Raw genomic sequence first — 18,514 nt, 5'->3', positions numbered from 1 at the left:
TTCTTAATATTTTTTCACAAAACATGGCAGGAAGCACTTTGGAAGAGGTGTGCCTTGGCATTGCAGGCAGCTATTGGGGGCATTGTGGGACGTGCCTGGGGCTCTCTGACAGATGAAGATCACGGCTGGCAGCTCCCAAGTCCATCACACGTACTAGACTGACTCACCTCCATAGGTGCATTCAGACTCTGGGAAGAGGGGAGAGTGCAAATTCAGCCGAGACAGGGTCCACCTGTCTAAGCTACGCAAGGTCCTGGTGCTAGCCCACCCCCTCGGACTCTCCTGGCAGAGAAGGATGCGATCCCAAAAGCCCTTGAAACACCCAAGCAGCCCTGCAGTTGCTGGGCTCTACACAGCCACAGTCCTGCCCTCCTCTTCTGCAACGTCAGGCTGCGGTGGCTGGATCAGTGGATGGATCCAAGGTGCTTTGGAAAAATAAAAAATAGAAAAACACTGAGGCTTTTTAATTTTTAAAGCAAAGCTGTTTGGGAGCCCAGTTTCAATTAGCTTTCAATGGGCTGCATCCCCTAAATCACGTAGGGGCTGGCTGGCTTACAAATGCCAGGCTTTTCTCTCCCGACACAGAAATATAGCTAGAGCTTTGCAATTCTAAAGCATTTAAAAGTAATTGGCATTTTCCCCTTTACGTTCCAAGATGTGCTCAGGAGACCGTCTCTGAGGCCTTTGAGTTATTCTGGCTTCACGAAGGAAGAAATCCAATAAAGCAAATTGCAGCGAGGAGTCGGCTGAAAGCACGGGCAGGCCATGAAGGAAGCAACGTGTCCCGCTCTCAGACCTCCTGGCTCAGCAAGCAGAAGGAGTTTTCATCTGCTCTTCAGATCCTCAGTAGCACTGAGCAGCGGTATCACTGAGCCAGATCAGAGGGAGCTACGGCAAGATCAGACACCAGCTCAGCAGAGGGGAGAAACCCAGACCTGAGTCAGGGACACGTGCACCATGGCTGTGTTGGAGGTGGTACGTCCTGGGTTGCACACGTGATCAGGATTTTCAGATTTCAAGGCAAACATAGCGATGTTGGTGTTCCTTTTGCCCAAGCTGGTGAGAATAATGAGATGTGAACAGTGGTAGAACTGTCTTCCCAGGTCAACAGCAGCCTAGAGCCACAGTTCAGGAAGAGACAAACCACAGAGCATTTACCTCCGAGGCTGAAACACAAACATTCCAGTGACAGTTCTGGCAAGAGCTGCTCATTTGCAAACCTGTTAATTCCACATCTACATGCCTCCAAGCAGGACCATGTCCCATCAGGACCAAAACAAGAGTGAGCTCTGCCCCTGAGCGAGCTGGTTTAATTAAAGAAACTGTCTCCATCTGGAGGTTACCAGTGGGGAGTATGAATTTGGGGGAGAAGGGGTGTGCAGAGCCTGCTACCCCAGAGCATCTACCTTTGTGATGGGTGAGGAACCCTGGCAGATAGCCTCCATAAGATGGGAAGAGACACCTGACCTCGTAGCTAAGGTGCGGGGTCTAAGACTGAAGGACTCAAACTCATGGTTGGGTCAGACAAATCTCACAACATCAGACACCGCCAAAGTAAACAGCCTTACCCGAGCTTTCTTGCCCAAGGCTGATCTTGCAGACAACGCAGATAAATGGGCTTTTCTAGAGAGCCCTATTTTTTAACTCAGCCTGACAATGAGGTAAATTGAAGAATGCTCAAGAAACGGGCTGAATCTAGAAGCAGCTTAGATGGCCAGCGCGTTTGGACTCGGGACACTTGGCAATGGTGTCTCCGGAATCAAGAGGTGAGGTCCCAGGTGAGCAGGGTGTCCCTCACAACCACTGTTGGACCCTGTGGTACCTAAACTCCACTGAGTCCCATTTCACACACCTCAACCCTTCAGGCTTCCTTTCCCCTGCACTGTTGGAACTCAGAACCGAGCCTCTTCCATTCCCACCCCAGGGAACAGCCTTCAACAGCCAGAGCACTCACTGATGTCCTCAGATGGAGACCTCTGAGCTCACCCCCCCATCCTCTTCCAGCCTCCTCTGCCCCTGGACCTGAGTCCTCCTGATCTGGGGAGGTCCCGTTGTCCCACCAGTGTCCCTGGCTGGCTAGCCGCTGTGTTTGGGGATCCTGCATACAGCTCCACCTTTTCGGCTGAGAAATATTCCCCATCCCTAACCCAGAGGGGCTGGCAGCCACCTCCCGACCTGCACAAGAGAGGAATGTCAGGCACGTTGTGAAATACAAGTCCTGCTTCCCAGAACTGTCAGGCTCCATTAGCGCCAGAGGGGCCTGACAATGTAAGGGTTTTAAACCCCAAACCACCATGCTAGCAGAGTTCCCCTTGCTAATGAACCACCCACAAGCTGAAACACAAGCCCAAAAGCCTGGGCAAGGCGTCGTGTGCAAGAAGGACGCAGGCAGATGCGCCCACAGACACTCTTCTCTCTCTGTTTTCAGAGAGGCTCCTTTTCACCTTCATGAGGTCCAGCTGTTTATTTGCTTTTTTTTTAGTGCTGCATGCTCAACCTGCCTTTAAAATTAAACCAGGGCTCAGCTCCAAGGCACTGGCTTTGTTCCGTCATACTGGAAAACAAAGCAAACCTAGACAGAGAGCCAGCTAAGACTGCGGGAGACGCTAGACACATTACTAAACCCTAACACTAATTGATTCTCGTTTAAAGTGATATTTGATGCAGAAAGCGCAAGAAAACAGGTGCATAAAGATGCAAGAAGTCATCCCTAAGGTCCCCCAGGAACCAAATCAGTGCCTTCAAGGTCCAGGTTTATAGGAGCTTTCCACCCCGACTCAGGGGACAGTCACTTCTAACACAAGGACAGATGAATGCATGGGTCACATCACCACAGGAAGAGCACACAGCGTCCATCAGCAGTGGGAAGAGGAGGAGAGGGGGGTTGGTGAAGGGAACTTCATGAAATGGAGCAGCTGAGGGAAAGGAAAAGTCATGATTTAAATCCTGTTTAACCCAGGGCAGAGCTGAAATCACTTCATGTCCCTGGAGAACACCCTGGGAGGGACTAAACACGGGTCTGAGCAATCTGACCAAACCCTGCATTTTTCAATGCAAATATTTAAAGGGAGAAGTGAGGGAGCATTCAAACTACTCTGAAGTGATACATCGACCACGCAGGCTTTCACCATCAGTTCTGGGCTCTGGGGATTCTGGTGGACATCCTCACCTCCTTTTCCTTCGTGTGGGGAGATCCAGGATGCAGTGGACAGGCTCCAACCCTGGGTGAGAAGCAATGCACAGTAGGAGAGGATGACAACGCAGGGCTGGATCACTGCAGGAGTCCTGCCTCTCTGGACCCTACCCACAATATTGCTTCACAATTTAAATTCATGCATTGAAATAAAAAAAAAATGAAGTGACAATTCAAAAGCAAAGAGTATAGTGTCATTTGCTGTTAAGAATAGATGAGAATATTTCTCCTATTCCTTCACAAGTCCTCTACTTCCTCTCCACCCCCACCAAAACCCCATGCAGCAAAGCATCCTGCCCTTTAAAATGTTGGTATTTAACATACTAAATACTCAGGCTATTTGGTGATGATCCATTTAGTAGGTTTGTCAAGGTCCAGATACCAGAAAAAGAAAGCAAGAAAAAAAAACACAAACCAGAAACCCACACATTTGCCAATCAAAGAAGGAAAAAAAAAAGAGGACACTAGCACTTCATACACGATCCAAACAATATGGGAGGAGAAGATGTACTCACACGTTACAAAAACCTTGAGAGAAGAGCCTTGCAGGGGACTAAAGCCTTCTGCGCTCAGTGCAGTGTCATATAGTTGTGTCTACGCTAATACGCTTTGCAGATTTAGGAATAAGTGAAGCTGGACTCTTAATGTGCAGTACAGTCGAGGTCATTATAAAAACAGCACAGACATCTGCAGTTAACTAAAAAAAAAAATCAGTGGAATTATTCACATACAAAAAGTTACAAGAACATGCATTTGGGAGGAAACAGGTACTTAAATTAATCCTTTCCAAATGAACATATGCAATAAAAATGGAATTAACACCTGTGCAGATAAAATACTTCTGCTCCCTTACACAGTGATGCTCATATTGCATTTTCACTTGTTCGTAATAAGATTCCTGATAGCTCTGAAAACATGACATCATCTCTGTAATGGTGCAAAGAACTACAAGTTACACAAGGCTTTACTACTTGGTCTTGTGGCATTGTTTTGTAGATAATTTTCCCTGTTAATAACAAACAGGATTCAGGAACCTTCTGACCTGCAGGAGTTTGGAACATTTTTTAAGGGGGCAAAAGAAGTATCTTATACCCATTTTTCAGGACAACATGTTCAAAAGTAACCTCAGTGGAAACAGGAGAAGAAGGAGATGCAGAGAGAACTGGCTCAGAAACTGAGCTCAACAGGCCAGGGAGAGAAAGAGGGCTGTGAAGACCTGGTAAGTGAATAACAGCAGTTAACGTCTAAACAAACAAGTTGTTTTAATAGCTCTGCAACTTGAGCATTCAAATGAATATCATCTTATCCTGGGTAACATCAACATGTAAAGATCAATGCAATAATGGGATTTTATATAATTTTTAGACTTCTGGTCTCTAAACATTTTATATCTAAACAAGGCATATCTTAGTTTTCTCCACTATTTTGTTTGTATTTGGTAGGAATGTCAGTCAGTCCCAAGGCTTTTTTTTTTCTCCCCCTCTTCTTCACCTTCTTGAAGACAGGTTTATACTAAGAACCATCCTCTGGATTTTTTCTTCATTCTTTAAAATATTAGCTTTTACAGCACAGATCTTATCTTGCTGGTCTTTAATCCACTGTCCCAGTTCAACCAGATCAGCTTTTAATGGTTCTAAAGCGCTGTCTGTGATGCTGAAAGAGACACAAAGAGCGTAATGTTATTGGAAACATTATGCTGCTTTGGGTTACTTAAGCCTCCAAGAAAGTACATTCAATACCTGACAGTTTGCAAAGAATTTAAGCTGCACCCACCCTTTCTGAGAGAAAGTTTAGAATAAGAAGCACAAAGGCAAAGCTGACGTCATGGATAGAGTAGAATATTGATCAAGAGAGATCACCCACAATTCAACAGTGAACGGTCACTTCTTGGCTAAGCTAGTTTTTCTGCTAAAATCCTACTAAGAACTGCTTTGCAGTTATTTCACCCCACACTATGCATACGTCAAGCACTTCTTTCATTTTACCCAGCCAAAAGCTGCAACTCCCTGGCCCAGGGATGAAGCAGCACCTGACTCTCTGGGCTATAACACAACAAGGACCAGAGAAGGTGTGGATGCCCCATCTTTGGAAGCGTTCAAAGTTGGGTTGGATAGGGCTTTGATCTATCTATAGGGCAAGATGTCCCTGCCCATGGCAGGGGCGTTGGACTAGATGATCTTTGAAGGTCCCTCCCAACCCAAACCATTCTATGATTCTAAGGACACCCACCTTGTACAGGGGCCCCTGGGTCCTACCACGATACACATGGTAACAGCCACCCCCCTGGGCCTAACCACAAGAGCTTAAATGGGAAGCACGTGGCAGAGAGGGACAAATACAACTGCTGTGGAGGTTGCTGGCCTGCTACCAGCTATTTCCTACAATAAGCCAGCAGCAAGACACCAGCAGCTGGACACCAGCAGCTGCCAGCAGCACCAAGCCACAGCAGGTAGACGTCCAAGAAGAGGCAAGGTATATGAAAACTGATCCATCACCAGCTGCTGACAAGGGCAGGCAATCCCACACTGATAGGAAACTGAATCAATCCTATGCTAATATACCACAAGTATGCTGATGCATCTGAAGCGAACTGGACTGTTTGGCCTTAAAACCAATGCGTCCCCCTTCTGTTATGCCTTGCTGATCTTCAGGAACGGTGAACAGCCAGGGAAATGAGAGACTGAACTAGCCTGCTGTCGTTCTGAATTACCCAGTCCCTTTGAGGACTCACTAGCTAAAGTCTGCATCTCAAAATCATTTAGTTTTTCCCTCCTTTCTACCACATTAGCATAAATCACAAAAAACATCCCTAGAAATTGCACTAACATTTCCCCAATGGGATCTTTCCATTGTCTTTCACAGAAGCAAAGAAAACAGACATGCATCCAAATTCCAGTACGTATGGGAAGCATTGTCTTCTTCATGTCTGATACTCTCTAATTCTTTCCTGAAGGATTGGACATGCCTTAGTACTACACTGATCTGATTAGGATCTCATACGAAATGCTGTGAAGTGCTGGGATACGCTGCGGCAGTCTCAGCTTATAAAGGGAACCGAGCGGCTCTGCTGAAGGGATGCTCGCCTGCCCGCAGCCTCGCATGAAACAGCTGGCCGTTGTAAAGCTTGGTTTGACATAAATCTGCAAACAAAATCAGCTGGGCAGTTCCTTCTTCTCACTCCCCCTCTCCTTCTGCACCACTGTCAAGGAGACGGCCTTGTCCTTAGTACACTTTGCCTGGGAACTCTGGGGACATATGAAGCCAGCAAAGCACATACAGTCCCTGTCCTGGGAAACCAGCCGAAGTACAAATGACGTGTTTGGCAAGGCCAAAGTGGATCTACTGAGTAAGCACACGCCTGGAGAAAGGCCTGAGACTTGCTCCCTGCCGCTCGGTGTGGTGCAAAGGCGAGTGAGTCAATGCCTCAGTTTCTCCAACCGTAAAATAAAGCCAAACACCATTTCCTTTCTCTTTGCAGGGGTGGTGCATTCTGAGGCCAACCAGAGTTTTAAAGCCTGTCAAGGTTTTGGGATAGAAGGTGCTATGTAAGCGCAAGGAATTAACGTCATTACACTTTATATGTGAACCAAAGCCCTAATTCCCACCCCAGCCAGTGAACTAAGCAAGCAGCTGTAAATTTCCAACATTTAACACATTGCTACCTACCAAGATAGGACTTAGCTAAGAATCCCACCCACACTTGCTTCTGCATGAATGAAGCACGTCGATTCAGGGAGCAGCAAATCTATCTAGGCTGACTGTGAATCCAAGAAGATCGATACCTAGTTCATGTTTAAGATCAGAGGGGACACAGCTGGAAGGGACCTTCTGTTTTCAGGGACCATAAAGACACATCGGTGAGAAATGGCCAAAGAAACTGTTTCTAGCCTTGACCTCCTTGTTTCTATCATGCACATCACCTTCACTCTCCTGGCTGTTGGTTTTTAACCTTGCGCAGACAACAACAACTGCTATTAACACCCCTGCAGAACACACTGAATTCAGTGGCACAAAGAGAGCAGGTTGTGATTTAGGAATCCATTCCTAGTCCTGATTCAAAATCTACTTTGTTTACTAAGCTCTTCCCCCATTGCTCCTTATATATTTGTGAGAAGAAGAAAACAAAACATCAAGCCTTCTCATATCACACAAACTTTTGCATCTCTGCTGTCATGTACATCATGTGAAAATGAGCTGAAAAGACCTTAAGACTTTAACACTTCAAGAAACAATTCAGACTGCAAAAAAATATACCCAAACCCACAAAAACGACTCATGACAAATTTGCTTTGAAAAGTGAACAAAACTCTCCCCTCTCCTAAAACCAGAAATCTGCCTCGAGAGATAAATCAAACTTTCCCTGACCACACTCACCTTTGCTCTTTCTGGAGAGCTTCTGCATGCTGTCTGTTCTCCTGCCTCCACATCTGCAACTCGTTCTTCATGGCATCCATGTCCTCTTGAATGTAATCCATGATCTTGCCAAGCGTGAGGGCACTCTGGCACAGAGTCTGAATGGAGACCTGAAACTTCTCAATTTCTTTGGCTACCAAGTCTCTCTCTTTCTTCCTAGCTGCTTCCGATACAAAGGGCTTCTCCTAATAGGATGAGTAAGAAGGAAAGCATCAAAACTAGGGAAAACGGTTGTTGCACATGAGGTATTGAACGAAGAATGTTTTGGAGACTGCTAGCTGTGAAGTATCTGGAGAAATGTTTATGACAGTCTGCAATGAAAGAGAAGAAACAAAGCAATAGCCTAGCAACAGATGAGCAGAAGACATGCCCATATCCAGGTCACCACTGCTACAGAGGACTGCTACGGAATTGTGCAACAGCATCAGCAATATTAAATTGCTTTTCATAGAATCATAGAACTGTTTTGGTTGGAAAGGACCTTTAAGATCATGAATTCCAACCATTAACCCAGCACTGCCAAGGCCACCACTAAACCACATCTCTAAGCACCACATCTACACAGCTTTTAAATCCCTCCAAGGATGGTGACTCCACCACTTCCCCGGACAGCCTGTTCCACTGCTTGATAACCCTTCAAGTGAATAAATTTTTCCCGATATCCAATCTAAACCTCCCCTGGCGCAACTTGAGGCCATTTCCTCTCGTCCTATCATTTGTTACCTGGGAGAAGAGACTAACACCCACCTTGCTACAACTTCCATTCACGTAGTTGTAGAAAGTGATAAGGTCTCCCCTCAGCCTCCTTTTCTCCAGACTTTTCAGATCACAAGTGCACAAAAAGTAGTATTTGATCCCATAAATGATCTCACTGATGTTCTCATTCTCGACATGATCTTTCCCAAAGCAGTGGGTGTAGTGGGGCAGGGGGGGAATCTCCTTTGCATTCAGTCATGGTTTACCTCAACCTATTTCTAGACATTGAAAGGGAAATTTCTGTGGCTTAATGTAGCATCATTAAACAGCAGCTCTCAACAGACATGTAATACTTCTGTTATCAATCTGCTGCTGCTGCTGGCTGCCAACACCTTCACACACCCATCCATCCCACACTGTATGGGGCAAGGCTGGACTGTCACTGCCTCACTCCAGAGCCCTGCACCCGGACTTGGGCACAAACTGAAACATGGGAAGTCCCATCTGAATACGAGGAAAAACTTCTTTACTTTGAGGGTGACAGAGCACTGGAACAGGCTGCTCAGGGAGGGTGTGGAGTCTCCTTCTCTGGAGATATCCAAAACCCACCTGGACACGACCCTGTGCAACATGCTCTGGGTGAACCTGCTTTGGCAGGGGGTTGGACTAGATGATCTCCAGAGCTCCCTTCCAACCCCAACCATTCTGTGACTTGGTGGACTGGCGCTTACTCGATAGTGCTGCAAGTCACAGCGCATAACAACACTGAGAAAAAGGTCATGTTAAAGTCTGGAGGAAGATGATTATGAAATCTGAAAGGCAGCAATTTGGAGAAGCAGAAGCACACCGGTCATGATGTTACAGGCTACCGCACCATAAATGTTCACTGGACCTGCTTGCCACAGTGTTTTGCTGCTACTCGGGAGCTACAGCGGGTGCTGAAGGGCACAGCCTCCTCCTAATTCTCTAAATTGGTCTCTTCAAGACGCTTCTCTCCCTCCACTGCCTGGATCTGGATTTCCAGCTCCTAATGCTGGTCCTAATAATTGCACTTCACACTGCACAGCTCAAATAGACGGCAGTTATTCCGTGCCTTGTACTTCTGTTAACAGTGGTTGTAAAATCATGCAGGCTGCAGATGTGGCCTCAATAAACTCCACTACTCAAAAATAATTCGGTCGTGTGCACGCTTCCCTCACGTGCAGCCAGCAGAGTCTCTGTGGTCCATCTCCTGAAGCCTCCTAGCTTACTGCAAGTTAAATACAGGGAAAGCGTTTGCTAAAGCGGCAAAGTCACGAAGAGCAAAAGGATGCCATAAAAAGAGCAAAGTGATGCCACATTACTAACACACTGTAATAATCTTACTCCAGGAAAGCCTTCCCTGAAAACAACAATAATCACCACTACAGAAAAGTCTGCTGGGTTTTTTCTCCCCCTTCAAGAAAAACAACCTAATTTTTCTTTCTTTCCAAGAGCCCTACAGGTCAAATTCCCAAACCCAGTTTTTCTTTAAGACACACAAAGCTTTAAGTAAAGTTTATTTAAAGTCATTTTCGTCATTTAATGTACACTGGAAAACTAGAAAAGGTCTTTCTCTACCACCCCAACCCAGGATCAGCCAATTCCTGAGCCCAGTTCCTTGCGGCTATACAAACACAGAGGTGGCAGTGTGCTTCTCTCTCATGCTGGGACACCAAAATCGAGCATGCTGTCCCCTCCTGCCCTCCTACCCAATTGGCCTGTCTTCCTGTGCGAGCTGTGTGCTGTTTGTTCAGCTGCCTTTGGAGGCAGCAGGGACTACTGCCAAACACATTTCAGCAGCCCTTGGCTTACTGATGAACTCAGATAGATATATATATATATATATTTTTTTTAGAAAAATACTTCCAAAGATTTGAAGGCTGAGATTTACTTACGTCCGATGCTTGTGTTTTACCACACACGCAGTGCATGAAAACTACGGGACTTCTGAGCTTACTGTGATTTTATAATGTTAAAGTTGTTTAATTAGGAACTAGGCTGAAGTGACAAACGCTGCTGAACTTGTGACCTTCGCTTCCTAAGTCAATTCATGAGTGCTGGCTAAACTGTTAAAAATAACACTCATCTTAATTCCTTCTCACTCGACCCATACCTCTCTCACAGAAGCAGGTGTTTCATTATTCCACATTACATAAAACGCGTTATTTAGATACTTTCTGGAGCCATCCATGTGTTTGCTATCCTTTACGACGCAAAGATGAAAGCGCTGCTTCTTGACCCATTTCATCCCCCCGAGAGCTGGTGAGCACCCCTGTTCTGAGCACAGCTGCTTAGGGTTGAGATCTTCTCCCCTGGGGCTCCTCCTTGGCCAACCTCTGAGCACAGTGGCCAACAGTGTTCCCATCAGCGTTGTCCAGTTTCTCTCCCTGTGGATCTTGCAGCTCCCCAAAGAAGAGAGCTTTTGCCCGGGTGCCCCTGAAGGCACAGATGACAGGACAGGGTCCTGCACACCAGCCATTTACTAAGGCTCAGCACACATTTCAGGTCGACAAGAGTTTCTCTCCTGGAAATATTTTTTTGCCCCACCGCTTTGCTGCACCTAGTAAAGAGGTATGAACAGATCTGCACTCTCACAGTGTTTCAAACCCCTTTGCTCTCTATTCTGACTCTGTTTTCCTCATCCTTGCAACATGTTGTCCTCCAAAGCCATAGGGAAGGCTTAACCCATGGCACCATACTTTCCACATGTAATTGGGATGTTACCTATAAAGACATTCACCTTCAGTTCAGCAGAAGAGCAGAGTTGTATCAGATCCAACAGCTTCCCAGGACTAAGTCCCATTGCCTTGTTTTTCCTCTCCTTCTAAGTGCACCAAACCCTTACCGCTTGCCTCCCCACCATCCATTATAAGAAGCTACAGCCAAGAGATAAGGAGTTTGTTTCAAATACAACTATCTCTGAAGCAAGAAGACTCAGCCAGTCCATTATCTGAGGATAGAGTTGGGCGTGTGAAACCCTGAATACTACTTCATTTTTATTTTCCAAATGCTGAGTTCAATGTTTTACGTTCTTGTAATGCTGGCATGACCTCCCTGACACCTAGACAATCCAAGCAGCCACACTTCTCAACACCAGCAAGTATGGTAAGAAAATAAAAATTAAAAAAGAAGTGAAAAATCCCACAATTCAGTAGACAAGCAAACCAGAATTGTAACTTTAAAACATAGATCAAACTAACAATTTGAAATATTCCACACTAAAATACACAGCTGCTTGAAAAGCTCAAGTGGAAATAAAACACCATGGAATATTTTCTGTGAATCAGGAAGATGCCCTTAAACTGTATTAGTAAATATACAAAAATAATTTTAGTGTCCCTGTAACTCCAGCATACTCTTTGTGTAGTTCCATTCTTCAAAACCAACATAAAAAGGACAAAATATTATCCCATCCAAAGTCATTTCAAGTACTGAAACATACTATCACTAAAAAGCTGTTAACTACTATTTGGACTTAAATGGGTACATCAACAGGCTTGTTAAAAAAACCCCATCTTTGAAACACAGACTATACATCTAAGTGGTGTAAGAACACGCAAGAGTTTTTTAGTATATATCTCTCTTTAAAAGAGAAGCACTTAAATTTCAAGCTCCCAAGAAACATTTCCCAACACCTGAAGGTGCAGTAGCTCAACTGGCACATTATTGCCCCTCCTCACATGAATTAAAAAATGACCATCAATTCTTTCTTTCATTTCACTAACACTTGTACTACCAAGATGCCATATTACATCTCCTGCAGTCTTCAGAACGCTGAGCTCAGGACAGAGAATTATCACCACGAAGCACTCAAGCTTTGCCACCTATTGCTGATTATAAGTAATTAAGGGGGGAGGAAAAGCCATCCTGTCTGTTCTCATTTTCATAGTTATGGGTTAAAGTCAACGTGGGACACTCTTTTAAATCAGTAAGAATTATGGCAGATGGTTTATTACAACAGGCAACATGGGTGGTAAGAGTCCTGAATGCCACCTTTGCTCATTTTGCACAAACATGTAACAGGATATATTCAGTTTTAAGAAAAAATGCCAGAATCAGAATTGTTCCAATCTATTTAATTAGCCCATACACCTCAATGAACTCTCCTTTCACAAAAACCCAAGAATCAATAAATTATCCCCATATAAAAGCCTGTATCACTTCTGTAGGCCCAACACGCTTCCTTTCCTTCGTGTTTTTCATAAGGCACCAAGACAAATGTTTATTTTGGATTCTTGGGAAAAAGTCTGTCTTTCCCATTACCTCAATGCGAACAGAACTAGACGTGCACTCGCACGCAGGGACCTGAGAAATTAAAAAGCAGGAATTTTCTCTTTTTCATCAATAAAGAGGAAATTATCAACAGGGTTCCAGAAACCACTAGAATTTACTTGTGTTTAATTTACCCTCGCTAAAGCAATTAGTATAAATATTGCAGCGCGCACAGCTCCATAAAAATGGATCATTCACAAGACATGCATTTCCGATAGCTGGGCTGTTGAGGGCATTTGAAGTGCCTGACATCTACTAAGCTAAAGAGGTGGCAAGATATTTTTTATTTTCCCCACTGTTTGAAAAGTTTATTTCTAGAAAGAGCATTTGCTTACTTTTATATAGCTTCTCCTTTGTTTCCATTTTTTAAATATGAATCAAATTAGAACAAACACCCATCAAGCACTTAATAGTTTCTACAGCCCCTTTTAACTATTATATTATGTCCCATTATGAAAATAGACCCAAGTAACAATAGTTTTATTGAGCTATACCATTCCCTCTCCCTCTTTCTATAGGACAGGACAGAAACTTCATTTTGGACAAGTAATTTTGATACATTCAATGCAAAACTAGCAAGGTGGGTTTTTTTTTTTATTGTACAAAATATTTTTTGATCATAAAGGGTGTTTTCTTTTCCTGGTTTTTACAGAGTCTGCATTTTAAGTAGATTGTAACTATCCACTAGGGATCACCATGAGAAACTCTTTCACAGAAACCCAGGGAAAACAGTAAATGTTAAATCATTTCAAATGAACAGGATGCTTTTTCTGCTTATGCCAGGTACCGAGTTCAGGAACAGGCCAAGGAATCGGAGACACAATGTTCTTTACCATTAGATTTACCAGAGTTAGTCTGACCTGCTTCTGAGTTGGAAGGCACCAAAAGAAAACAAAAGGAGAGCTCTTTAAAGGGGGCTTTATTCTTTTCTTTTTTTGGGGAGGTGGTGGTGGTGGTTTTTTCCTCCCAGTTCACATTTGATATCTTTAAAAAGAGCTGGACTTTTCAGATGTACGTAAACACCCCACCTCAGCCCCCAGAGCCAGTCTGCCTTACTTCACATCCAGTCCACATTGGGGAGAAGTCGGTTCACAAAGCCTCGCGTATCTGGTGCTGTATTCAGCACGCTAAGCAGAATCCTACAAGTCTGACCACACACATGCCAAGAGACAACTCTAGCAGGAATTAATGACAGCAGATAGTATTAGTTCAGACATAATGGCATGCTGGGTGCTAGTCCTGCCAAGCTTTCCTTTTCTGCTCACACTGCTGAAATTCTGGGTCCACAACCTCCTTCTCTTGAAACAGCAGCCTCTTCCCTGTTCAAAAATAATTTGCAATAAACATGTTCCTTGTGTTAACCAACAGCTTTCACACCAGCCCATGCCCCAGAAGAATATCCCAGCCAAACCCACTGATAAGCTGCTTGAAATATGGGGAAGTCACCTGTACTGTGTCCTACAACATACTGCTGCTACACAGCTGATGCACTGCATCCTCTCCCAGGGATGGAAATCACAGCTGTCTCACTGCACTTTTATATATCCTTTCTGTTTAACGTATCCATCTGCTGTCTCATGTTGTATTTATACTGTACCCACAGGAGAGAACATTTTGTGTTTTTGTGTGCAAAGGCCCCAGCCATGATACCAGGAATATCACAAGAGTGACAAAAATCCTGTTCCTGGGCTCACAGCTTGTAACACAATTACTTGGGGACTGCAGGTTTTTCTTCTGAGAGTTGGTAGTAGTGTAACAAGGACGCTCACACATATACTCATTCAATTTAAATTCCTATGGTGCTTGTCCATAACCAGACTGCTGGGTACAATTTTTATTTTTGAGTTCACAGCATCACAGGCTGGCTGGGGTTGGAAGGGAGCTCTGGAGATCATCCAGTCTAACTCCCTCCCAAAGCAGGGTCACCCAGAGCACGTTGCACAGGGTTGCGTCCAGGCAGGTTTTGAGTATCTCCAGAGAAGGAGACTCCACACCCTCCCTGGGCAGCCTGTTCCAGTGCTGTGGCACCCTCAAAGTGAAGAAGTTTTTCCTCATATTCAGATGGAGCTTCCCATGTTTCAGTTTGTACTAAAACTTTCTCACTGCAGCTTTATTCAGATCCTGTCGTTAATGTCACAACATCATGAACAGACCTGTGACACAAAGATGAAAGCCCTTCTGCAGGTAACTCTCATTAGATTTTACTGTCAGCGTTTCTTATGACATATTAAGCTGGCAGGATGCTGAGAAGCTGCGGTCTTGAGTGGTGAGCCTCTTCAAAATACTTGAATGGTGGGATATATGAATACATCTGGTTAACGTGACACGTTACTAATTGCATTTACTGGAGGGGACACCCAATGTTGTGCAGCTGATGGATTAATGTAAAAATCAATGACCTGAAGAACTTTAAACAAACAGAATCAGCAATGATTGTATTTGTTCTAAGCTTCGAAGTACATACTTAATTTATCACATTTGTAATTAAAGTTAATATTATCCAGGTGCTAAGCTATTTAATATCACTTGTTCCTCACAGAAACCTCAAAGCTGTTTCTTTTCTGAAGCCTGTGAACTGTATTTGGTAGTGGAAAGATGGGAATTCTGTGATCCCACTTGCTTAAACTACTTAATAACCTGCCTACATTTTCCACACATCAAATAAATGAAGTGGAATACAAAATGTAACATCTGTTTCTTTCTCTGTTTAACATTAGAGGGTTAGATTCTAAACAAATACATTTAGGAAGTCTTTTTAGGAATTTGTTAGGCTGAACACAGCTAATCAAGGCAGCAAAAATCTTGTGTATTTCCAGAATGACCTCTTTGTTTGACCTGAAAATTGTGTATATTATTTTAAGTTTCTGCACATGCAAAACCTAGATGATGAAAGTCCCAGTCTTCTTTCCTTTTCTCTTCTTTTTCTTCATTAAAACTTCTTAAAAAGCAAATGCATGTTTGGCAAAAGCAGCACATAAAAGCTTTCTGAGGAATGCTTTTAACACAAATAAATGCTCCTCTGCAATCAGCAGTTCGAAGTAAAGGTGTGAAACATCCCCAAGAGTTCACCAGTGTTAAATTTGGATTAAGTATTAATTCACCAACTTCACCTAATTTTAGTTGATTAATCCACTATAAATCAGGTAGATCCACTGATCATTTTTTTTGCTGAATATTGGACTTCATAAAGCATAGCCAAAAGTTCCAGCACTCAGCCTACGTATTTTTTTCTCCCTTCATTTTCCCAACTGGCAGAAGAACAAGGCTTTAAAGCCTAATGAATAGAACTGGGAAAGTATTTCATTTATTTTGTATGTATTTAATAGTTTAACAAAATGAGGGAAGAAGAACATTCTTACTGACAGATGCAAGGATAACCTTCATTTCATCAGACGTAATTTCCCAAAGCAAGTATTCTTTCAAATTTTTGCTGGACTTTTGCTTACCTTACTCCAGAATACACAAGTACAATTACATTTTACTCTCCAATGCATAACACGCTTTGGAATACAGTTGCATACTGATGTAGAAGATATTTCTTCTGGAGAGTTTGATGGAAAACAAATTAAATAAAAGAGCTGACAGTCTAGGGGGAAATGGTCAAATCCCAGACCGATACTGCTTCCCAGCAGACTGCAGAGCTAGACCTGGCACAAAACCTACGGCCATTTGAGCACAGCACACTGGCCAGAGTTCATTGACCCATTCTCGCAGTCCCATCAACAGAACACGACGTGGTTCCACTTGCCTGCCTAGACTACTTGGCAGGAACAAACCACTTGAAACTCTTCCTTCTTTTTAATTACTTTTGCTGCCTCTCCCCAAAGAGATTCCACAGACCAGCAACTATTCTGCCCAAAACTGCTGGTCTGCAGTCTCACAAGAATAAATCTTGCCCCTGCCTTCCTCGTGATGTTAGGAACATCCTTCAGAGATGAGACATGCTCATGATGCTCGGGCCACACAAGCATGCCAGACCCTCACCTGCTACTCTCTGCATAGCTGGCCCCTGAAATATTCCCAGAGGCAATGCCACATTGGAAATCTACTTTTTACTGTCTCCTGTGACACAGTGTCTCTACCCTCTAAAATAAATTCCCAGGATTCAGTAACGTCTCCAGCTCATGTTTTCTGAACTACGTCTGTCAAGTCTCAGTCACTAACTCCGAGTATTTTTAATCGTCTTTTCCATTGATTAATTTCCCTCTGCTGTCAGGAAATCTACGCTTCTCCTCTCTGGATCGTGACGACTTCAACAACATAATTTGAAAAGCAGTGGCAGCAAAGAAACCTCCTGCAGTAGCAGCCAGCTGCTTCGATATGAGATCAGATGATATTCCAGAAGCTTAGTGTTTTATGCAAGTTTTCACGTGATGGACTAGGAAGTCAGCACGGTTTTTTCCAGAATTAGTTGTCTATTATCAGTGCTGCTAACACAGATCAGTGCTTCAAAAGATGCAACAAAAGACAAACAAGGACTGAATGAATGTTTTAGAGACTGAAAACAGGCAATGGAACTAAATGGTTATTGTAGAAGAACACAATTGTCCGCGTGCATTTAAAAAAAATCTAAGGGGTTAAAAGGGAATCTTTTTAGTTAGGTAGTTACTCTTGTTCAGAAAAAACACCAGAAAATTTAGCACAAACACCAGATAAAGCTTCCCAAGCATGAAATCCATGCGGTTTTGTAAACCCATTGTCCCTTTCTATGTCCAGTGCTTCAGTTGACAGGACACAAGACCAAACAGTACAGCCTACAGCACAATTATGTACTGTCAGAAGACATTATTAAATGAACTACTACCAAAATTTAAGACTCGAGACTGATGATTCAACAGCACCACCTAGTTATACCACCAGGAACAGCTGCATCTCTTGCCCTCGCAAGTGCCAGCTCAATACGCAATCCAGTCATGAGCTTTAGAGCTACTGCATAAACAGAGCGAAACCAGCTTTTACCCCTTCTTTTCTCCAAACAGTTATATAAAGACAGAACTTATTGAAGCAGGCAAATTTTCCCATCAGACGTATTCATTAGAAATAGCCAACAGTGTTTCAGTGATCAGTACACAGACGCTATGTGCTGCACATCTATAAAAAATAGTATGTGATTCAGCAAGTTGGATAAAGCTTTAACTATTCATAACAGATTATCAGCAGGAAACTAAAGGTGTTTTCCTATTTTAAGGAGGATTAATTTTCTTTACTAACCTCAGCCCTTGCAATACATGAAAGGAATTTTTTTGCAGCCAAGCAGGCCTGGATGTCTGACAGTCCCAAACTTCAGAGAGGGAGATACTTCCCCAAGGGTCTGATCTGCCTTCCTGACTTTCTCAACTTGCTGGGGAAGAAACGAAAAGGCTGGTCTGTATGGCAGCATAATCCATTACACCACTGGACACAAAAGCATATGGGAGTATCTCTGTTTTAGAGGAGAGAATTGTTATTTTAGCCTCCCAAAATTCCAATCCTAAAAGTTAACACTGTGTCACTTTTGCTGCAGATTGTAGAGGCGATTATAAAGTCATACAGGTTCTAGATAAGACCAGGTTTCTAAAACAGTCTACTGTCTACCATGGTTTTAGTCTGTCAGGGACATTTTTTTTCCTGCTGTACACTCTGTTTATAACCTATCATAATGTCATTACTCATGGCCAAATTACTATAGTTGATAAAGCCAAAAGAGGCAGTCAAGTGGTCAAGGCTTCAAAAGTCACTACTGATTTCAGACAGGTATTTGAAAGAACTTGATGCTCTGTGAAAAGGTGGGCTCTTTAGGTCTGAGTTGCAGCATCTTAAAACAGTATGCCAAATTATACATCATTCCTGAAAAATAGTACAAGTAGAAAAAACCTACAATAATGAATTAACGTTTAAAAAAAAAGAGAAGATGTGATTGGAATTGAAGATTTAAGAGTT

The 18,514-nt window shown here is 43.4% G+C and overlaps 1 protein-coding gene across 2 annotated transcripts in view; it reads right to left on the bottom strand.

Annotated features, from left to right (window-relative positions):
* Positions 1-3,471: 3,471 nt before the first annotated feature.
* Positions 3,472-18,514, bottom strand: part of TRAF3IP1 (TRAF3 interacting protein 1) — a 46,607-nt gene continuing 31,564 nt past the window's right edge. For both annotated transcript variants that reach the window (XM_068407555.1, XM_068407557.1), the window contains exons 14-15: positions 7,568-7,791; positions 3,472-4,846 (exon numbers count right to left, since the gene is read on the bottom strand). In XM_068407555.1, the coding sequence (XP_068263656.1) occupies positions 4,681-4,846; positions 7,568-7,791 (390 nt within the window). In that variant the 3' untranslated portion in view covers positions 3,472-4,680. The remainder of the gene's footprint in view (positions 4,847-7,567; positions 7,792-18,514) is intronic.

This window comes from Nyctibius grandis, chromosome 9, assembly GCF_013368605.1.
Source record: "Nyctibius grandis isolate bNycGra1 chromosome 9, bNycGra1.pri, whole genome shotgun sequence".
In the NCBI taxonomy this organism is placed as follows: domain Eukaryota; kingdom Metazoa; phylum Chordata; class Aves; order Nyctibiiformes; family Nyctibiidae; genus Nyctibius; species Nyctibius grandis.
The sequence above is the reverse complement of the archived record's forward strand: the minus strand, read 5'-3'. Positions and strand labels throughout refer to the sequence as shown.